Below are 24,133 nucleotides of genomic sequence, written 5' to 3'. Positions count from 1 at the left end.
AACTTCATATTATAATGGCATTCCCTGGGGTATATTGTACTTTTATTCCTCCAATAACTATTTTAGAAAGTAGTTTAACAGCTATTCAGAAATGTAAACAGTAGAGTCCTACTACTGAAGTAGCAGAGAACTCAAGGCGATCCTTGCATTGGTTTATTTCTGTGAAGCGTTGCTTCTCAGTACAATGAGGAAACAAAACCCTGCAGTTCCTGACTAGGTCTTTTCTGCCACTAGGGGGGGTAGGTTTTCCTTGGGAATAACTAGAAGGAAGAACTCCTTTTCCCCAGTTCTGACACTCTGAAGATCCTCCACAGTTACTTGGATGCACTCTGTTTCCCAGCATATTTATTCTCTCAAGTTCGGTACACAACAAGCTCATGTTAGACTGCCCAGCTTGTTACTGTTGGCAAATTTCTTACTGTTTGAGTTTTAGTGCATTTCCTTTTTAACTATTGTTGATCTGCTTGTCATCTGATAACAATACACATGGAGCATCCACCATTGTGCCCTAAGCATGGTCAGCATTCCACACATATCTCACCTGTCTGACCCAAAGGCGTGATGGTGTGGGTAACTAATGTTCATTCATTCTGTATAGGCTTTCTCTGGTAAAAACTCAGTCTGTTAAGACTGGACCTGTAAGTATAACTGTCCCAGTGCAGTTTGATCTGTTCACGGTGTCTTAACCACAAAGAAGAGATTTGGAAAATATATTTTTGAGTTTGTTTCCTAACGTTACACAACATTTTTTCATTAAAATACTGGATGCTGTCATTACTGTCCTAAATGTTTTGTGCACAGTAACTCTTTATGTTCCTTGAACTAACCATACCAGGTAGGTTCTGTTGTTGTCTCTGTTGTTGCATTCTTAATAGAATGCAAACCATGTTCAAATGTATAAAATGATGAATTGTGGAGCCAGGCTACAAAACCAGGCAAGCCTAAACTAGGACCCACATTCCTAACCATTTATCTAAATGGCAAAAAAATATTTTTTGCATATTTTTTGGTAGAAAACCATCACATCTTTGAGTGGTAGATTGGAGAGTATATTTATCTTACTTTTAAAGCCTTTCTATCTTCAAATAGCTGTTAAAATAATTGAAACAATTATTTGGGAAGCACAAATATAGTTTGCTGTTTTTAATGAAATGAAACTACTTTCAATAAGAATAAAAATTTGGTTAGAAAAATAGCAAGTTTAAGTACTAAAGAATCACTTACTGGCGGGGGGTGTAGCAAGTTGCTAGAGTGCCTGCCTCCTACACATGGAGCCCTGGGCTTGATCCCCAGCAGTGCATGAAGTAGGTGCAGAAGTTCATGCTGTAATCCTAGCCCTTGAGAAGTGGAGACAGGAGGATCATGAATTTATGTCGCCCTCAGCTACAAGTGAATTTTTGGTCAGCCTGGTTTGCATGAGACCCTGTCTCAAAACAATAAAAAGGCAATTACAAAGATAGCCATAACCTTTTAAAACTTTATTACAGCAGTTATAGTACACACTTACAAGCCTAACACAAGAGGAAGGGTGCCAAGAGGGTCCGCGGGGTTCAAAGCTAGTCAGAGATTTACACCAAGATCTTGTCTCTAAGAGCAATAATAGACAGTTGTAAGTTTATTGTAGGCCGTATTTTCTAAAAGCAGTTGAAAGCGCCCAGTGCGGTGCCTTGAGTGCTGTGTTTAACTGGTTGGCGGCTGGCTTGTGTTTCCTTCTGCTCCAGCTGTGCTTCAGTGCTGCTCGCCTTCCACCCACATGGATGCCCTCAGCAGCTGTGTCACGCCTACTGCCTCGTCCTATGCACACTGTAACTACTTCCAGGTAAGATCCTGCTCACACTCGCTTCCCAATAATGTCAGTCTGGCAGATGTTCAAAGTAGAAGCCAGAGAGAAGCTGGGTGTATGGGCTTGGTTTCCTGAGTTTGGAATGAAAGAGGGTTGATATAAAGGATGCTTAAGTGTTATTCTGTCTGTCGTGATCCGATATAGGAGCCATTAGTGTCTGTAGCCTTTTTGGTTTGGGTTTTGCTTTCCTTTTTTAAGATGGGTGTAATATCTTGCTATATAAACAAAATTGGTCTTGAACTCATGATCCTTATGTCTCTGCCTTAATGCTGAACCGCAGGTGTGTATCCCACCAAACCCAGCTCACATGTAACTTTTTAACTTCACATTACTGGGCTATAGATGTGGGTGGGCTAGAAGCAGAGCACTTGCTTGTCATGCACAGGGCACTGGGTTTAGTCCCCAGTACTGAAAAACATTATGAAAAATTAAAACTCCTTAGTCATGCGGGTTGTTGAGTAGTCTTGTGGTTAGTGGCCACGAAATTCTGCAGCAGAGAAATGCAATATTTACATCACCACTGAAAACTACTTTATATTGTATTGTTCTGGCTTTTTCAGGGTAAGAAGAACATGACTATGCAAAATGAGAAATTTAATTACTGGTCCCCTTCAACCTTAGTATGCACGTTATAAACATGTACTTCAAATATCTTGCCAGTATTTCTTAGGAAATAACTGCTTTTGATATAAATAACTGTTTGAATTGATGGTTTTAGAACAAGAACAGGTTCTTGGAAGGCATAGGTAGGTGGATCTCTGAGTTTAAAGCAGGCCTGGTTTACAGAGTGAGTTCCAGGACAGCCAGAGCTACACAGAGAGACCCTGTCTCAAAAACAAGACAAAAAAGAAAGAAAACAGAAAACTATGTACTTAGTGCTATAATTCTTAGAGTGGAGTTGCCTGTTTGCTCAGATAATAATTTGTGTATGCATTGCATTGTGCGTGTGTGGTGGGGAGGGTTACTGGAGATTGAACTCAAGACCTCACATGTTAGACAAACACTAACACCAGCCCAAAAAAATTTTTATTAGTGGCATTGGGGTACTTCCAAAGAAATGCTTTTTTATTTTCACTTTTTAAAATAGAAAACATGGAAAGTAGACAATCAGACATTGTTTAAAGAATGTAGAATCCAATAAAGGTGATTTAGCTAGCCTCTGTCTGTCTTTCTTTCTTCTTCCTCCTTCTCCTCCTCCTCTTCCTCCTCTTCTCTTCCTCCTCCTCTTCCTCCTCCTCTTCGTCCTCCCCTTCCTCTCTCTCTCTCTCTCTCTCTCTCTCTCTCTCTCTCTCTTTCTCTCTTTCTCTCTTTCTCTCTCTCTCTCCTTCTATAGCTTATGTTCTCCTAGAACTCCTATGTAGCCCAAACTCTCTTTGAGTTCATGACAATCCTTCAGCCTCCTGCATGCTGGGTAACAGATGTCAGCAGCCACATTTGTCTTGTTGGCCATTTTTGATGGCCAGTATCATCAGACTTGATACCTTAAGTCCATCTTCTCTAAAAGGATATACTGAAGCTACAATTAAATGTTCTTATTTATAAATTTATTATTTTATTTAGTTCATGCTACAAATATACTGATGTTTATGTCTTACGTTCAAATTTTAAATGTATTATCTGAACATTTGTATAAACTCTTCTTACTGCACACAATAACAATCCATGCTAATCTAAGAAAAATGGAAATATATACATACAATTAAAAAATGAGAAGATACAAAGAATTTAAGATTCCATTGATTTTTTTCAGTATAATAAATACCAGATGTAGCAGCATATGTCCTTATCCCAGCATTCAAGAAGTCATTTGGGATAGAGTATTAGTGCCTCCCCTGAATTTATAGAAGGATTGATGGACTTACGAGCATTTTGTGTTTAAAATCTCCTTACTCCTTAAACAGTGTATGATAAATAAAAGTGACATTTTGTCAGCCTTCATTAAAGATTGTAGTATATAGGCATTTTGTCAACAAATTTGGGTACTATAACCTTTTAACTTCATGTGTTTCTATCCTGAGAACTAGCAGTCCATTCCTGTACTAAACTCAACATGGTTGAGGTACGGTATCTAATTAAGTGAATGTTACTAATAACACATTTGAAGCTACCACTGCTGAAAAGCAAGTTATTAGCCTTGTGGTTTTCTTTGTTTCCTTTTGTGATGTCGGTACCCAGGGCCTGAGTGTGCGGGTGTCGCTCTATCATTGAGCTACATTCCTGTCCACTTTCAGGCTTGTGTAGTACTCAACTTTACTGTATTTAGCATTCAGAAACTTAAATGTTACTACTTTCCTCCTTAATTTTATACTTGATTTTCTATCCAAACAGTACTATTTTCTCTTTTCCCAGAATCCTCCAATGCAATCTTCCTATCCAGTTGAATTTCTGCCTTCTAATTGGCCTTGCAGTGCTACTGATGACAGTAAAAAGACAGAAGTAAATCTAGAGGCTGTCTTTCAGATAGTAGATGAGTTGCACTCCTCCCCTAAGCTGGAGATGGTAAAGGTGGAGCCTGTTGAGAATCAGTGTCCATCATCCCAGTCTAACAGAGGCCAGCATATCCTACCTAATTCAAACAGCAGCAACCCATCTTCCACCAGTCAGGCTAGCCAGCTGGAGCCACTCACTCCTGTAGGCTCAGACATTACGTCTTTTGTGGTTGGAACAGAACAAGCAATTACCTGCTCTCTACCACAGTCACCTGAGTACATCTATACCATCCACACAGCTCAGCCTTTGGAAAATAGCACAATGCAGGAATCTGCAACCATGCAACAAACTCACGTCAAACTGAAGGAGCAGCTAAGCCATAACTCACCTCCGTCTTCAGTAGTGCTTGTGCAGGAGGGGCTCCCCTTCAGCACTCCGCAGGTAAGAGCGCAGATCGGGCCAGCTGAGCTCACAGCGCCAGCTCACAGCACCAGCTCACAGCTTTACACGGTTTTTTGCTAAAGATGTTAGTGAAAAGTCTGTCTGGCTGTTATTTGGGTTTATTTGCATTTAATGTCACTTCATTGTGGTTTCCAAAGGGATCGTGTCCTAATGGTTAAGCAAAGAAAAAGAACCCTCAGAAGAATTACTTTAACCCTAGCCATTTTCCAATTGTGGTATAGTCTGAAATAAACCTCTAAAGAGGCAAATTGATTGACTAGGGTCTAAATACTACTTTTAGGTTGGTGGCACATGCCTATATCTCAGCACTTAAGGGAGGAAGCAAGAGGATTGCTGGGAGTCTGAGGACAGGCTGAGCTATATAGAGTGAGTTCAAGGGCAGCCTGGGAATTAAACCCAGGTCCTATGCAAGAGCAGCAGTGCTCTTAACTGCTGAGCCATCTCTCCAGCCCCAATTTCTTACTTTTTTATAACATTGCAAAATGCTGTTCGTGATTTTACTGGGTTCGGATTCCTTACTAATCAAACAAAAACTAGTTAATCAAAAGTGCATCCAAAGTCACCCAACCCTTGGGATGCTGAGGTGGAAGGTGGGTCACAAGTCCTGGCCCACCTAGGTGATGGTGTGATACTCAGTCCAAGAAGATGAGAGAATCTATAATAACTGTACACATACCAGGGTGGTCATATAGTCCACATTGGCCTGGAATTCACATTTTAGCCAAGAATAACTTGGACCTATGTATCTTCCTTCTCCTCCCTCCCAGGTGACCGATAATAGGCATGTGTCATCATACCTGATTCATTTTGTTTGTTTAGTTAGGGTCTTGTTATGTGTAGTTCTTTTTAAAATATATGTATATGGTATTTAAGTATAAAGATTTTCATTTTCCTTACTCCCCCTGCCTTTGGTGGAGCGGGGGCGGTACTAACAGGGTGGGACACAGAGCTTCGTTCATGCTGGTTAAGCTGTTGTATTTGGTTGTACTAAAAGGTATGCCCAGCCAATATAATTTCACTACCTAGGCAAGCATTGTGCTACTGGGTTATACCCTTATCCTAAGTGTATTTCGATTTCTATCAATTTGTTGTCCTTTTTGAGACCATTAAAATATGTTATGATGATATTATTTCAGTAAAGATGCCTCATTTTAAGTATTCCTATAGAAATAAACGTTTTGGTATCTTCATAATTATATGTGGACAACTGGATTGCATATCTTAAACTGCAAATACACAGTGGTTTCTTTAATATACTTGATTATTATAGCTCTTTTTGAAAGATGAATTTTAACTTTTAGCTTCATTTCATATTGTAGTTATATTTTAAATAAAAGTATAAAGAGCATCTTGGCAAAGGGTTTTAACATTCCAAAGAAAATTTTGGAACCATAAAAACTCTAAATGAGGATGGATAAATTTTATATAGATTATATAGAGAATGAAGCATATACAATTTGGTAATATATTTAGTACAGAAAACAAAACTAGAAAAATAGTGTCCATTCCCCGCTGACACCTTCCAGCCAGCCATGCATATCTGTGACATCCCAGTGTCAACCAGGAATGGTGTCAGCCTAAACAAACACTACGGTGACAGGATGCCTGGTGTTCTCACTGACTGTGTTTAAAATGTCTGACTATATAGCAAGTCATTAAACAGACAGCATCGGGGTTGGGAATTTAGCTCAGTGGTAGAGCGCTTGCCTAGCAAGCGCAAGGCCCTGGGTTCGGTCCCCAGCTCCGAAAAAAAGAAAAAAGAAAAAAAAACAACAAAAAAACAGACAGCATCATGGTACATCTTCCTTTGTTCATCAGTAACTATTTTGCGTCACGTGCATTTCAAGGGCTTGAGAATCTGGAAAACGTATGTCCTACTCTTGAATATTTGTGTAAGTGTGTAACACTATCAAGGGTCATAACCTTCCTAAGCAAGAAAACACGTTTGTGGGATCCTGTCCCTCTAATAGGCTGTCTTTGATAATATATGGTAACTTTTAGTAGGTATTTGGGGTTAAGTATAAGAATAATAAGTGTGTTTAATATTTTAGGTGGATAGCAGTATAAAATGCCAGACCAATCCGCCAGAGAGTATCTTACCTTCAGAACAAATGGGATTCCTTATTTCAGAAATGGGGCCTGCTAGCAAGTCTAGTAAAGACACAGGTTTATCCACTCCAGCCAGATACAGAGAGCGAAGAAGCAACTCACAAGGAAAGTCCCCTGGTAAGGATGAAATAGTTTTAAGCTCTAGAATTTACAGCTCTAAAATGCTAGAAACTGAACCTTGATATATAATTCATATGTGAATGGTAATTTTAGTGTGTTTTTATTATTTATTTATGTATTATGTCTCTCATGTTGTTTTATATAATTGAAGTTTAAACTAGTATTCTTAGCTACCTTTGTAATGTATATAAAATAGTTGTTTTTCTAACAAATATAAGAATGTGAGGTTCCAGGGAACTTGGGGAGATGGCTCAGCAAGGAAAAGTGCTTCCTGCTCCAGTATGAGGACCTGAACCCCACTCTTCATTCACATTTTTAAAAGCTGGGTATGTCCATATGGTCTTCTAACCCTGGTGCTGGTTGCTGGGGCTCACTGGCCACCAGCCTAGTTTCAGGCTCATGAAGAGACCCTGTATCTTATTCAAGGGAGTAAGGTGGAGAGTTGAGAGAGAAGGACACCTGAAGTCTTCCAGCCCCAGTGTGAATGCATGTGCATTCCCCCTCATACCTCCACATATTCACAACAAACAAATGAAAGAATTCGAACCTTCAAAATATTGAATATATTAAGGAAAAGTAAAGAATTTAGATTAATTTAGATAAGATGAAGGGTAATTTAATAATCCTCAGATGCTAAAGATTTTATTAATGGATAACAGGGTATATATTTATTTGTGATACAAGAAGATTTGATGACACCAAAAATATTGCCTTAAGCACATTATAAATATACTTTAAGGTATGAATTTGTATAAGTGGCATGTTTTTGTATGTGTGTGGCTATAGGAGTCTAGTTACATATTGGACGCTGGAGCACGTGTAGATGGTTTTCTTTGGAGATGGTACCATCCTAGGCTGCCCTCAAACTCAGGCAGTAAATCTTCTTTTTTCTTTCTTTTTTTTTTGGAGCTGAGGACCGAACCCAGGGCCTTGCGCTTGCTAGGCAAGCGCTCTACCACTGAGCTAAATCCCCAACCCCTACAGTAATTCTTTTGGGACACCCTTGTTAACATGCAGGCTCATACTTCTATTCCCTCCTGGCAGTAATTTGAGTACATTTGTATTTTTTAATCTAAAAGATTTTCTAATATTCAAATCAGGTCATTGTACTCTTCACTGAACATTTTTTTCTTTTCTTTTCTTTTCTTTTTTTTTTTCGAGCTGAGGATGGAACCTAGGGCCTTGCGCTTTGCTAGGCAAGCACTCTACGCTGAGCTAAATCCCCAACCCCTTTTTTTTTTTTTTTTTTTTTTTTTTTTAATAAATGTTTTTGTTTTTTTACTTTTATTTATTATTTTTTATTTATTATTCATTTTTATTTGTTTGCATTTCCAGGTCTCCCCTCCATGAAATCTCCTGCCCCATACCCCTCTACTTTGCCTCTCAGAGGGTGCTCCCCTACCCACCCACCCACTCCTGCCTTACCCCCAACCCCTCTTTTCTTTCTTTTTAGACAGGATCTTGCTTTGTAGTCCCAACTCACTGGAACTAATTGTGTAGCCCAGGCTGGCTTTGAATTCATAATCCTCTTGCCTTGCAAGTACTGAGATGGTGGATATGTGCCACCAGTCCTTGCTTACAATGGCAACTGTAATATTCTCAAATTAGCCTGATACAGTGGCTCACTCCTGAAAGAGTAGCAATTAGGAGGTTGAAGCAGGAGGACTGCTGCTATTATAGATGAAGGCCAGCCTGTGCTATACAGTGAACCCAGCCCAACACACAAAATGCATTTAGGGATACAGCTTATTGGTAGAACCCTTGCCTAGAACCAAACCACAGCACTGAGGAAATATAAAACCTCAAGTTAAAGGCAATTCAGATGACTGCAATACAGGCAAATTAATTAACCAAATTTTTAAATATTAAGAACTTCTTTGAGAATTTATTCAAAAAACGTGAAAATAGTGCTCAGGGTCTGTCACAGTGGCACACACCACACTCCTAGCACTTGGGAGGTGGAGGCATGGTGAGTTTGAGGTCAGTCTAGGCCATAAATGAGACCCTGGCTCAAAACCTTGAAAGAAAACAGAGATGGTGCTCAGACGGAAGCTCTTCCTCCAAAATATCTTTTGACTAACGCTGTCTTGTGAGTTTACATAGTCATGCTTAGTTGAGTTTAAATTAGCGCCTTCTGGGACTGTGAGGTTAGTCCTCAGGGAGGAGGCTTTAAGGCCAGATCCAGCCCAGATCCTCCAAGTCCTGTGTCCTAAGTGCCTGGTGTCTTCAGCAACAGGGCCTTACCTTCAACCTCTGGGAGGCAACCGAAGGCTGCCTCCCAGAAAGAGCCTTATTATTTTGGGAATCTATTGACTCCTCTGACCAACAACTTTAAAGGGGTTTCTCTGCCTATCACTTCTTTCTTAACTCCTCCAATTCGTCCTCTGTTTCCCTAAACAGTTTTGCTTCTCCTTCTACATCACCTATACATAGATGATTTTAGGTATTTATATAAAATCTGGGACTCATAAATGAGAGAAAACATATTTGTCTTTCTGAGACTGCCTTAATTTGCTTAGTATGATTACCTAGAGCATTATGCATGCCAAGCTTGCACACTACCATAACTGCCCAATGCCCTAATTTTGCTCTTTTTTATGGATAAAAATTCCATTATGAATACAAGTCATATTTTTCTTTATCAGTTTTTCAGTTGACACCCAATCTAGTTTTTGTTGCCCTACTTCCCATTAGAATAGTCCTAAAAGGCTTGCAGATTACTGTAGGGGCTGAACTGTCACATACTTTGGAGAACAGGTTTGCTAATTCTCTACCATTTTAATCTTTTTTTTTAAATTGCCATATATGCATTTGTACATAGTAATGGGTTTCATAATCTTAAAAAAAAAGAGGATAACCTGCATTCTTACCTTTAGTCATTCCTGTTGAGAGTCAAAGAAACCAGAGATCTCATTTAGATAATTTTAATCCTGAACAATGTTTGCTGTCTGACTTGTTCATTCTCCCCCTTCAGCCTAATTGCTACCTATATTGGGGTCATGAGAAAGATTATATTAGATTTGAGGATAGCACCATGCATAATTGGACTTAATTGGATTATTTCTCTAAAGATTTTTTTTTTACTTTTCAAAACCTTATAATAAACATGTTCTTTACTAAGATTTGTTTACAAATAAAGGGATTATTAATGTAAGTACTCATCTAAGAAAATGGTACTTGACAATATTTTGGTGTCCTTCTAAGACTTGACTTTTAAAATTTAACACTTTATTTTATGTGGCTGGTTGGGTGCCTTGCCTGCATGTGCATCTGTGTATCATTTCGTGCCTGATGCTTGCAGAGGCCAGAAGAGGATGTTCAATCTCATTGGAACTGAAGTTACAGATAGCTGTGAGCTCATGTGGGTGCTGGGAATTGAATCCTGGTCTTCTGGAAGAGCAGCCAGTGCTCTTATACATTAAGCCCTCTCTCTCCCAAGATTTTATTTGAAATTATGTGCTAAATTATGTGCATGTGTGGATGTCTTTGTGCACAAGTGCAGTGCCTATGGAGACCAGAAGAGGGCATTCGATCCCCTCAACCTGGAGTTGACAGGTGGGTGTTAGCTACCTGACTCAGATCGCAAGAGCTTGTCTGCAATCTTAACTAAGTCATCTCTCCAGCCTGTGGCCCTTTGTGAAATCACTTTCTACTACACCTCAAAATTGGATACAGGATGGTAACAACTGAACAACCACTGGCAAAGAAATATTCCCTTCCAGGCAATAGCTAGTTGGTAGAATGATTGGCTAGCATGTATGCAGCCCTGTAGATTTGATCTCAAACACTGTGTAAACCAGACAGTGAGTTTATAGTTCCAGCTCTCTAGAAGTAGGTAGAGGCAGGAGGATCAGGAGTTCAGCTAAAGAAAACTCAGCTTGGGTTAAATGAGACCCTGTTGCAATAAGAAAAAGAAGAAAGGAGATACTTGCATATTGAGTGTCTTTATCCTGTTCTCATCTCCTCTTTTAGGAACTTGCCAAATGCAAGAAATAACACAATGTAAATTTTGTTAGCCTTTTCTTCTGTGGTTGTGTGCTCATTTGCTTTGTGGTTTATGTTCTAGGGCATTACCAGTAGTGATTTTTATCAAAGTTTTGGTGTGGTTAGATTTTCTACTGCTGACAGTTGTAGTTCACTATAAAAAGAACTCAGGGCAGGAACTCAAGCAGAGACCATCCAGGAAGGATGCTTCCTGGCTTGTCCTTCCTGGCTTGTTTAACCTGTTTTCTTATACCGTGTAAACCATCTGCCCAGAAGTGGCGCCATCCACAATGATCTGGACCCTCCTACCTCAATTATTAATTTTAAAATGCCCTGCAGTCTTGCCTTCAGGCAATCTGATGAGGCATTTTTCTCAATGTTCCTCTTCCCAGATCACTCTAGCTGTGTCAAGTGGAAAGAAAACTAACCAGGATGAATGAATAGCAAAGTTCATAACATTGTTGCCTGCTGTCCCCTACTTAGTAACTAGTGTTGTCACTTTGTTATGTGTAGTTTGTTTTGGGTACTGGCTATTTATGCTTCTGTTCTTTCCAGTGAGCTATACCTCCATTTACATATTTTAATTTGGATTGTATCAGTATCTCACTTCTAGATTGCAAATTCCACATTAAGACATAAATTAGACTTCAGTGATTATATAAATAACAAGAATTATAACACATAAAACAGAAACAAAGGCTTGTGTCCTAGCTTAGTGGTAGAGCCTTTGGCTAACATGCATGAGACTTTGGGTTTAATCCAAAACAGACCAAAAAAGTAAGGATTTAACAACTTTTCCCGTCGGATCAGCCTGAGTGTAAGCTGCCTGGAGCTGCTGTGGCAGTGACTTGTTTCTGCTAGCTCTCAGATGTCACATGGCCAAATGACTGTTGATAAAGTGTTTGCTACTGAAGCTTGAGGACCTGAGTTCAGATGTCTAGTACTCATGTAAAAATCTGGGTACAGCACAATACTCTTGTCACCCAGTGCTAGAGAGAGACAGGAGGATACTCAGAGTTTGGGGCTAGTCATTCTACCCAAACCAGCAAGCTCCAGGGCCAGTGAGAGACCCTGTCTTCAAAAATGAGATGGAAAATAATTAAGAAAAACATCAGATGATAACCTGGCCTCTACACATACGCATACACATGTACACATGCACACCCCAAAGATGGTAGCTCTGTCTTCCAAGTCAGCAAACTGCTGTTAGTATTCCTTCTTTGTATGAACATGACTAGCACTTGTGGTCATAGTTTTGTTTTTGTAAACTAGAACTTAATCATGGAGAACCAAGTTCTAACAGTGGAGGTTAAAAATACCATTCTGGGTAGTTTGCCTATTAAAATCATAACATGGGAGCCAGACATGTTGTCTCATGCCTGTAATACTAGAACATAAAAGGTAGAAGCAGAAGGATCAAGAGTTCAAGACCAGTCTTGGCTACACGGCCAAAAATAAATAAATTGAATAAATAAATAAAAGCAACACCATGGGATATAGGGAAAGGAATCAACATCAGGAGACAAGCAGACGTCTCTGTCATGTTGCCCAAGAGAAAATATTTAAAATATAAAACTACAAACAATCATATTTACAATAGATAAAAAAACCTCTAAAACTAATCAAGAAAAGACAATATAATAAAAAAATAAGGTAATTTAATGGGGCCAACAACTATAGGTCAGTTTGAAGAGAACTTGCCCAGCATGCAAGTTGATCCCTGGGTTGATCCCCACTACCACATAAACTTGGAATTATGGCATATGCCTATAACCCTAGCATTCAGGAGACAGAAGAATCAGAAGTTCAAGGTAAATAAATTTCTGTAGGTTTTTCTGGTTCATTTTTTTTTTTCAGAGCTGAGGACCGAACCCAGGGCCTTGCGCTTGCTAAGCAAGCGCTCTACCACTGAGCTAAATCCCCAGCCCTATTTCTGTAGGTTTTTAAAAGGCAGGGTCTCACTGGGTAGCTCAGACTGCTATAGGACTATGTAGCCCAGGCTGGCCTGGGTACATGAGACTCTGCTTCAAAAAATTGTATGTAAATCCAAAACAGAAAAGATGCTCAGGGCTGGGGATATATTTCAGTGGTAGACAGCCCTTGGTTCAGTCCACATCCCTGGTGCAGGTAGGGAAAGATGTTTAACCTTTTCTGTTCCCTCAAGAAGTGTAAATTAAGGGCTGGAGAGATGGCTCAGTGGTTAAGAGAACTGACTGCTCTTCCAGAGGTCCTGAGTTCAATTCCCAGCAACCACATGGTGGCTCACAACCATCTGTAATGGGATCCAGTGCCCTCTTCTGGTGTGTCTGAGTACAGTGTAATAAATACATAAATTAATTTAAAAAAAAGAAATGTAAATTAAATCAGACAAATTTTCTTGTGCCAATTTAATCAGCAAAACTTTATTTGTTAATAATCTCAAACTTCATAAAGATAGAGAGGGAAAGGAATTTCATTATACTGTAACTGGAATGTAAATTTGTAAATACATTTCTGTAATTTTTTAAAAGGCAGGGTCTCACAGTGTAGCTCAGACTGCTATAAGACTATGTAGCCCAGGCGGACTTCAGGTTTGTAACGTTTCTTCTTTCTCGGCTCACCAAGTGCTGAGAGTACATGGATGAGCCACCACATCTGGTTCTGTAGCATTGTTACTTCTTTTAATCTAAATATATTTAATTTGTGTACATAGGGTGTTTTCCTTGCACGGACAACTATGAACTGTGTGCATGCAGTTCCCAAATAAGCCAAAAGAGGGCATCAGATTCCCCTGAACTGGAGTTACAGCCAGTTATGCGCCACCATGTGGTTGCTGGGAATCGAACCCCAGGTCCTCTGGAAGAACAGTCAGTGCTTTTAGCCACTGAGCCATTTCTCCAGATCCTTTTTTTTTTTTAAGATTTATTTATTTATTATTATATGAGTACACTGTCACTCTTTTCAGACACACCAAAAGAGGGCATCAGATCTCATTACAGATGGTTCTGCGCCACCATGTGGTTGCTGGGAATTGAACTCAGAATCTCTGGAAGAACAGTCAGAGCTCTTAACCACTGAGCCATCTCTCCAGCCGCTCTCCAGATCCTTTATAGTTTTTTAGCAGACAGTTTGGGATTACTCAGTCATAAACAACTAAGGTGTTCATGCACTTGGACTCAAGAACAGTACTCCTAAGAATCTGTCCTGTGGAAACATGCTTCTATGAAAAGGACTTAGAAAAAGCCCATTATCAATAATGTTATCAATAATAGCAAAAGCTCAGGCTAAATACCCAACTAAGAAGGTAGGTAAGCATTGATGTAAAGAAATACTGAATAATCATTTAAGAAACAATGTCTGCTCTGTGGAGACTGGAAAGATAGTTCAGCATTGACTGACTTTTGTTCTAAGTGAATAAGCAAGTTCAAGTACAGCGTTCTCTTTATGGGGGCAAAATAGAGATACATGTAAATTGTTCACTGATAGAGAAGCCTGGTCACCCAGAAGATAGAACTGAAGGGCATAGGCTATTTTTTTTTTTCCTTTTTTTTTTTTTCTTTATTAACTTGAATATTTCTTACTTACATTTCGATTGTTATTCCCTTTCCTGGTTTCCGGGCCAACATCCCCCTAGCCCCTCCCCCTCCCCTTCTATATTGGTGTCCCCTCCCCATCCTCCCCCATTACCACCCCTCCCCCAACAATCACGTTCACTGGGGGTTCAGTCTTGCAGGACCAAGGGCTTCCCCTTCCACTGGTGCTCTTACTAGGCTATTCATTGCTACCTATGAGGTCAGAGTCCAGGGTCAGTCCATGTATAGTCTTTGGGCAGTGGCTTAGTCCCTGGAAGCTCTGGTTAGTTGGCATTGTTGTTCATATGGGGTCTCGAGCCCCTTCAAGCTCTTCCAATCCTTTCTCTGATTCCTTCAACGAGGGTCCTGTTCTCAGTTCAGTGGTTTGCTGCTGGCATTTGCCTATGTTTTTGCTGTATTCTGGCTGTGTCTCTCTCAGGAGAGATCTACATCCGGTTCCAGTCAGCCTGCACTTCTTTGCTTCATCCATCTTGTCTAATTGGGTGGCTGTATATGTATGGGCCACATGTGGGGCAGGCTCTGAATGGTGTTCCTTCTGCCTCTGTTTTAAACTTTGCCTCCCTATTCCTTGCCAAGGGTATTCTTGTTCCCCTTTTAAAGAAGGAGTGAAGCATTCACATTTTGATCATCCTTCTTGAGTTTCATGTGTTCTCTGCATCTAGGGCAATTCAAGCATTTGGGCTAATATCCACTTATCAATGAGTGCATACCATGTGTGTTTTTCTGTGATTGGGTTACCTCACTCAGGATGATATTTTCCAGTTCCATCCATTTACCTATGAATTTCATAAAGTTACTGTTTTTGATAGCTGAGTAATATTCCATTGTGTAGATGTACCACATTTTCTGTATCCATTCCTCTGTTGAAGGGCATCTGGGTTCTTTCCAGCTTCTGGCTATTATAAATAAGGCTGCTATGAACATAGTGGAGCACGTGTCTTTTTTATATGTTGGGGCATCTTTTGGGTATGGCATAGGCTATTTTTAACTTAGTTTTAACTTAGCAGTTTGAGTGTGTGTGTGTGTGTATGCACACACATGTGCTTGTATGTAATTATGGAGGGATTTTACTATTTATATTTTTCTATTATTCTTACATGCACTTTACTTTTCTCACTTATATGTGTGTTTGTCTGTAAGCATAGCAGAGTATCATTTGTTAGTGTCAGGGGTTGGCTCTCTCTTGGGATAGGTCTCAAGTTGGGCCAGCCATTGGTTGGCTGTTCCCTCAGTCTTGAGGAGATAGGTCTCGTGCAGCACAAACTAACCTCTAGGTCCCTCTATAGCTAAAGATTACCTTAAACTGATTTTCATTTTTAAATGCTTAAAAACGTATTATGTGTGTGTGTGTGCACGTTTTCATGTGTGTCTGTGAATGTGCACGCACATGCACACATGGAGGTGTAAGTACATCGATGCAGATACCTACTGAGGCCAGAGGCATAGAATGTCCTAAGAGCTTCCCAATGTGGGTGCCGAAAATTGAAGTCAGGTCCTCTGGAAAAGTAATCCACACTCTGACCGTCCTGCCAGCCACCTGATTGCTGGAATTCATTTCTCAGTCTTCGTGATGTCTGGCTTCGTCTCTCTTTAAAGGCTAAGGCCACCTTATTATTTGTCGTCTTATTTATCATCAGTCATTATATCTTTCTGCCATGTTACATTCTCTTTGTGTGAGAACATCATCCGATGTTCTCTGGTCTTTTTCTCTTCTTTTCCCATTCCAAAATCCTTGGACAGAGGCACTGAGATATTGCTTGTTTTTCTGGTATCATCTCCCCTAACCTAAACAACCACCAAGCTGTTCCCTCATGAAGGGAGTCACTCCCTAATAGGACCTGTGATACCTACAAGCTACTAAAATGTTTTCCTCCCTTCCAGTGCATATTATGGTTATAAGTGTAAATGATAAGTAATTAGCTCATTAGTTATCTTTCCCAACTCTTCCCGTTGGCTTCTTCTAAGTAGAGTCACATCCCTTGCTTAATGGAGGTAGCAGATACCTTAATTAACCCTGATTTCCTGCAGTGGGAAGCAGTAGCACCGTTGTGATGCCTAATCATACTTTATCTTATCAGGGGAGGGGAGCAAATGACTTATAACTGAGCGGGACCTCTCTGCTAAATTAAAGTGTAAGCAAAAGTATAATTTACGAAGTTGCAGATTTTTCTTCTCTGAGGGAATTAGCTTATCAGTTTGTCCATTTAAACACGAATATAGAGCCAAGTGTGGTTACACGTTTATAATCCCAGAACCTTTGTGGTAGAAGCCGTAGGACTAAGAGTTCAAAGACATCGTCAGGTAAGCATCAGGTTTAAGGCCAGTCTCTTTAAATCAAGCATAATAATAATAAACGAAATAATTGGCCCAGTGTGATGACTAGTTAGTCAAAATAGTCAGTATGTGATAGCAATAGCATTTTAACAATAAATTTTTATTTTTACATATTTATTTATTTATTTTTGGTCTTTTTTAAGACAGGGTTTCTCTGTGTAATAACCCTCGCTGTTCGGGACTTGATTTGTAGACTAGGCTGGCCTTGAACTCACAGAGTTCCACCTGCCTCTGCCTTCCGAGTGCTGGGATTAAAAGTGTGTGCCACTGTGTTTGGCCTATTATAGTAGTTGCTGTAGTTGCTTTTCCACCACTGTGATGAAGTATTAGGTCTAAGAGCAACTTGGGAGGAAAGGGTTTATTCAGTTTACACTCCTATCACTGTTCATCGTCAGAAGAGGTCAGGACAGCAACTCAAGCAGGGCAGGAACCTGGAGGCAGGAGCTGATGAGAGACCATGGAGGGGTGCTGCTTACTGGTTTGCTCATCCTCGCTTGCTTAGCCTGCTTTCTTATAGCACCACCCAGAACCACCAGCCCAGGGATGGTCTCACCCACAATGGGCTGGGTCCTCTCCCATTAATCATTAATTAAGAAAATGCTCTACAGGCTTGCCTGTCTGCAGTCTGATTTTATGAAGGCATTTTCTCAATTAAGGTTCCTTCCTCTCAGATGACTTAGCTTGTGCCAAGTTAACAGAGAACTAGCCAGGGCAGTAGTTATCAATCTGTTAATTACTACTAATTAGTTTTTTATTTATTTTAAACCATACTTTATTTTATCTATAAAACAATATTTTATTTTTAGAAGTATGATCTCATGTCTTCTAGTCTGACCTCAACCTTGGAAGACACTTGTAGTGAAGGATGACCTTGAACTTCTGATCTTACTCCCTTCAAGGACTAGGATTACAAGCACCTTACCCAGCTTATGCAGCACTGGCATGGAATTGAATGCTAGGCATGTGCTCTGCCACTGTGCCAGCACAACTAATAAAGTGAAGTCTTCGTGTCTCCCACAGACACATTTGTCAGCCTCCCATCAGTGTGCTGCTCCACACTCCTTGCAGCTGTTCTGTATTCTGCCTTTTCTGTGTCACAGACTGGAAGGCCAGTCCTCGAATCTGTGTACAGTCTCCTGTTTCTTTTGTATACCCACAGACATTGCCTTTCATGCTTTTCAGTAATTGCATTTCATCTTTTTTTTCTTTTCTTTTTTTCGGAGCTGGGGACCGAACCCAGGACCATGCGCTTGCTAGGCAAGCGCTCTACCACTGAGCTAAATCTTTTATATTAGATCAGCAAACATGCCATTGCAGACCATATGTAAAAAAAAAAAAAAAAACCCACACACCTCCTTTCAGCCAGGTGTAGTACAAACTTGTCCTAACTATCCTAGAGGCAGGAGGAGAAGTTGAGGTAAGTTTTGTACTTCTGCTTGATTGAAACTTTCCTTTTCCAATTTCTGATGACTGTCACACTGCCAAACGCAATAGACAATCCTCAACCCCCATTTTCCTAGATATGGATATTTGGACAGATTGCTCCAACCTTGATGAAATATTTTTGTCTAGCTTGTGAAGTCACTCCGTCCTGGTTTTCTTTCAAACCACTAGCTACTTTTTATATTTACAGCAGAGGTAACGTCAACCATTATTGATTCATAGTGGTGGTTCCTAAGTTTGAGTCTGAATTTTCATTCTCTGAACTTCAGACTTATATTTCCTATGGTCTAGTCTATATTCTTAGATTTACTTGTTTATTGTTTATATGTGTGCTTGTGCCTGCATGTGTTTTTCTACACTGTGTGTACTGCAGAACCACACAGTGTCCACAGAACCAAGTGGGTGTCATATCCCCTAGAACTGGAGTTTCAGGCAGTGGGTAGCTGCCTGATGTTGGTGCAGGGACCCAAACTCAGGCCCTTATCAAAAGTAATGTGTGCTCTTAACTGCTGAGTCATCTCTCCAGCTCCCCTATTCTATCTTTGGATATGTCTAATTTGTGTCCCAAGCTTAACATACTCTATCCTCTCTCCAATTTTATATATGTATAAATAGCACCATACAGTTTTCTAATCATACAGAAATCTTGAAGTCTCTGTTGTATACTTTCTCTCTTATATGCCAAGATCATTAGCAAATGCTGACCAGTCAATGTGGATTTACATACAGACTCTGGCCATGTCTCCTTCATAAGTGGTTACTTGAGCACATGACTCTCTATTCTCTTGTCTAGGTGATTTCAATGGCTTCTTCGCTGATCTTTCTGCTTCACTGTTAGTTACAGCAATCAGTGACTTTTGGTGGTTTGAATAGGAATGGCCCCCAAAGACTCATGTGTTTGAATGCTTGGCCTACAGGGAATGGCATGATTAAGAGGCATGGCCTTATTGGAAGAAGGGTGTCCTATGGGGTGGGCTTTGAGGTCTTATGTGCTCAAACTACACGTAGTGTGGACAGTTTCTTTCCACCGTCTGAGAATCAAGATGTAGAACTCTCGGCTTCTCCAGAAACCATGTCTGCCTGCATGCTGCCATGATTCCCACCATGATGAAAATGGACGGAACCTCTGAACTGTAGGCCAACCTCAATTAAATGTTTTCTTTTATTAAAAATTGCCATGATCATGGTGTCTCTTCACAGCAATAAAACCCAAACTAAGTCAGTGCTCATAAAACTTCAATCAGAGCAAGAGCTATGGCTCAGTGTAGAGCACTTCCTTAGCATGTGCAGGGGCACTGCATTCAATTTGAAGGACTAGGAGAGATTTTAAATCCTGCTCTTGTTCCAGTTCCTCTAGTAGTTCCCATCACATTTTAAATAAAGTCTACAAAGCCTCTCACTATTTGCTACAAGGGTTTGAATGGTTTAGTTTCTGGCAACTCTTGTGACTTGATCTCCTCCTTCGTCTGTCCCAGTCGCAGGAGCCTCTGTGTCAGTCTTTGGGCACATGAAGCATATTCCAGTCTTCACACTTGTTCTCTGAATGGAATATTCTCTGTATGAATTGTCACATAGTATATTCCTTCAGTTCATTCGGTTATCTGTGCAGAAAAATCTCCTGACTGTATCTTGCCCTTCTTCATTCATTCTTTGGTTTTCATTTATGGTTCTTATCTCTACTTGACATTTCCTATTATTTTCTCTAATTCTAGAAAGCTAATTCATTAAAGAAAGGTCTTTTTTCCCAATATCCTCAGGCTCTAGAACATTATTTGTGGCATACCATGTTTGCTGAGTAAATAAATGAACTGTTTTCTCTTCATCTTTTAGAGTATATATATATATATACACACATATATATACATATATATTTTTAATTTTAACTACATATTATTACACACTAGAATATATTCATATTGTTCTGCTCTCATCACCACTATCCATCTCTAAAACCAAGGCTATGCACTTTCCCTGCCTATACCATTCTATAGGGGTGTGGGTACAAGTGCTACAGTTTTTGTGTGGTGGTCAGAACCAAACTGTAGGAGTTGGTTCTCTTTCCACCATGTTATTTCTGTGATGGGACTGAGATTGTCAAGTGTAAATAAGTAAAATAATTACTTTTTAAAAAAGAGGTTGTCAACCTTGACAAAACCCTTATCCACTGAACTACCTTGCCAGCCCCACTCTTCTGCTCTCTGTGTCTGTGTCTGTTTTCTTTCTGGTTCTGCATTATTTTTGTTTATTTTTATGAGTATTTAAAAATTGCATTTTAATTTATTTAGTGTGTGTGTATGTGTGTGCACATATGTGGCAGTGGTTGAGGAGTGTCACGGTGCATATATGGAAGACAGAGGACACCTTGCAGGAGTTAGTTCCCTCCTTTTACCCCAGGTATCCCAGGAATTGAATTCAGGTTATCAGTCCTGATGTCAGATGCCTTTAATGGCTGAGCAGTGTCATGGGCCTTGTGCAGGCCAATAAGTGCTGTACCACTGGGTCATATCTCCAGCCCTGCATCTCTGTCTTTAGGAGCAACATTCAGTCATGAAGAGGTGAGGCTTGAATATTTGAGGAGCTATATCACTCTTTTGGATTCGTTTGATAATGCTTGGCACTGTGCTTAGGTACAGTAAGTATACAAAAGAAGCAGGCCCTTCAGTTTGCTCCTTTGGAAAGAAGAACATGTGTGTTTTGTGCTGGGGTGGAGCCCAGAGATTGGAGCCCTCCTACAACTATGAAAGAAGAAAAGAAAAAAGTAGAAAGGGAAAGAAAACCAGGTGTACACCTAGCTGTAATAGTAGACGTGGGATCAGAAGTACAATACTATTGGATATTAGTAAGCTTGAGGCCATCCTGGGCTATATAACCCCTTGCCTCAAAATAAAACAAGAGGCCTAGAGGGATGGTTCAGCAGTTAGGAGCATGGCTGCTTTTGCACAGGACCTAAGTTTGGTCTCAGCACCTGTGTCTGATAGCTCACAGCCAACTCTAACTCTAGCTCCAAGGGATCCACACCTTCTGAATTCCACAGACACCTGCACTCCTGTACACATGCCCTCACTAATTAAAACAATGTCTTTAAAACAAAAAAGGGGGGCATATTTCTTATTGAGGTGCTGCACATCTGTACAAACACATTTTATTTCTGTGTCACTGAGTACTGAGATGGGGTTAGGTTATTTCCAGTTATTTCCTGCTTTTCTTCTTCTGGGGTCAGGGGTCTGGAGTAATTTCAACTTAAGAGGAAAAGATGCCTTTTAAAGTTAAAAATAACAAATGAACCAGTTAACGCAAACAGTTCAGTGGCTTATAGTTATTCACAGTGATGTTCAACCTCCATTCCCATTCAGTTCCAAACCATTTCCATCACTCTCAGAGAAAACAGTGTTTATTAAGAAGGTTTATATTTGTTTGTTTGAGTTTTTGTTCTGTTTTGTTTTGTTTTTTAACATCTCTCCCTTTTTCTTGCTCTACTAATCTGTCGTTGGCATCTATGAATTTGCCTAATCAGAATAGTTTGTGTAAATGCAGTCACATAACAAGGGTCCTTTTGTGTGTGGTTTGTCACATCTAGCATAATGCTTGTGAAATTTCACCTTTACACCCTGAACTATCTCACCTCTGCCACTACTGTTCTTCTCTCTTTCTTCTCTTTCTTGTTCTTGTTTTTGTTGTACTCAAGGCAGGGTTTCTTTATGTAGCCTTGGCTATTCTAGAACTAGCTCTGTAGTCCAAACTGGCCTCAAACTCAAAAACTCAGAGATCCACATGCCTCTGCCTCCTGAGGGATTAGAGACCTGCACCAGTACCGGCCACACAGGGGGAGGGGTGTATTTGGGCTGTCTTCAAACTCACTATGTAGTTCAGGCAGGTCTCAAATTTAAGGCTGTTCTGCCTCAGCCTTCTGAGCAGCAGCCTCCAGGCAAGCATCTCTATGCCTGACAGCCTCTGACCTTTGCACAGCCCTGGCTACTCATGTCCAGAAAAGCACTCAGTAAATGTCAAGGCCCCCACTGGGGAAGGGGGGACTTGAAATGCAGGAAGACTCAGTTTAGATGTTAGATGAGCACATTTTTATTGTAGTATGCTCCACAGTTAAAGTATTAGTAAAAGGACTAAGTGAAGAAGTCATAAAATCCTACTTCTATGCAGTAACCATTAAGAATATTTCCTACAGTAAGTTACCAACTCTTAAACTAAACTATTTATGGTTAAAATATGAGAATTTAATGAGATCACTTTAAAAAACATTGTAATCTCAAATTCTAAAACAGAATATATTTATGGTTCTTAATATCCCATTCAACAGGTTCATGCTGTCTCCTAGAACTTCTTAGTGTCTTTCTGTGGTGAAATTATTTTAAAATTTGGGGGCTGCAGAGATGGTTCAGTGGTTAAGAGCACTGGCTGCTCTTTAGAGAACCTGGGTTTAATCTGTAACACCTACATGCTGATTCATAATTCTGTATAACTCCAGTTTCAGGGGATCCAATACCCTCTTCAGAACTGTGTGGGCACCATGTGGTATACAGACATATATGCAAGCAAAACACCTATACAGATAAAATAAAAATAAAATAATTTTCAAAGTTTTAAAAAATATTTACAATTTTTGTTGCTACATGTAAGTAAGGCAGTTTCCTCATACTTCTTCAAGCTTTGGCTTTTTTAAAAAATAAAAGACTTCACATTGATTAAGCATCAAAATTACAGTGTGTGTGTGTGTGTGTGTGTGTGTGTGTGTGTGTGTGTGTGTGTGTGTCTCCTGATCAGATGTATAATTTTGCAATTTTAGGAAACTGAATGTTAAATGTCAAAGTTCAGTTCATTCCTAAAAACTTCCCAAGCTGGGCATGCTAGTTTACATCCGTACTCTCAGAACTTGGGAGGCTAAGGTATACATATGAATTTCAGGTCAGCCCTGGCTACTATGTAAGGCCCTGTTTCAGAAAAGCAAGCAACCCAACAAACGTAGGTACTGGTCTTGGATGACAGTCCACATAGAGGGAGGCTGCTCTCAAACAGAAGCCACATCGCCAAGCAAGGGAAGGCAGTGTTCTCGTCCCTTAAAGCCTTTGTGCCCGATTCCCTAATGCTTGTCTTAGATTAATATACCAGGTTCATTTCTGAGGGAAGTCAGACACTCAAAATATAAAATCTCTTAAAGCACCAGGCTGGTCAACAGTCTGTGCCTTGTGCTACTATAGATGCTCTCTTAACTCCTTGATTGGGTTGATAAAAATGCTCACTCTTTTAGTAAAGTCATTGTTTAAATGCTTATATTAGAAGCTATGTATCAAATCTCATACACACACATACTCTCTCTCTCTCTCTCTCTCTCTCTCTCTCTCTCTCTCTCTCTCTCTCTCTCTCTCTCTCTCTCTCTCTCTCTCTCTCTTTGGGTTGTTTTGTTTTTTGAGTCAAGGTTTCCATGTGTAGTTCTGGCTGTCCTAAAGCTCACCGTGTAGACCAGGATAGCTTTGAACTCAAAGATCTGCCCAGGTTTGGGGATCAAAGGTGTACACAACCGTGCCTGGCTCCAATTTCAATCTTATTTTGAGACCTTGTCACTAAAAAGGTTTGTTGCCACTCAGTCCATCTCTCCACGAGATCTACCATTGCTCAAGTCGTCTCTACTCTTGTCATTACTAAGACTTCCTAACTGTCTCAGTTAGGGTTCACTGAAACTCTTATAAAGGGCAACATTCAATCAGGGGCAGCTTACAGTTCAGAGGTTTAGCCTCATGGTGGGAGCATAGTGTCATGCAGACAGTCACGGTGCTAGAAAGATAGTTGAGAGCTCTACACCTGGATCCAAAGGCAGCAGAAAGAG

At 40.1% G+C, this 24,133-nt stretch overlaps 1 protein-coding gene across 1 annotated transcript in view; it reads left to right on the top strand.

Annotated features, from left to right (window-relative positions):
- Positions 1 to 24,133, top strand: part of Hsf5 (heat shock transcription factor 5) — a 42,915-nt gene that overhangs the window by 14,986 nt on the left and 3,796 nt on the right. The window contains exons 3-5 of the mRNA XM_032911649.1: positions 1,722 to 1,819; positions 4,193 to 4,714; positions 6,787 to 6,961. Coding sequence (XP_032767540.1) covers positions 1,722 to 1,819; positions 4,193 to 4,714; positions 6,787 to 6,961 — 795 coding nt within the window. The remainder of the gene's footprint in view (positions 1 to 1,721; positions 1,820 to 4,192; positions 4,715 to 6,786; positions 6,962 to 24,133) is intronic.

Source organism: Rattus rattus, chromosome 9, assembly GCF_011064425.1.
Source record: "Rattus rattus isolate New Zealand chromosome 9, Rrattus_CSIRO_v1, whole genome shotgun sequence".
Classification (NCBI taxonomy): Eukaryota; Metazoa; Chordata; class Mammalia; order Rodentia; family Muridae; genus Rattus; species Rattus rattus.
Note: the sequence above shows the minus strand (reverse complement) of the source record. Positions and strands in the feature narration are given on the sequence as shown.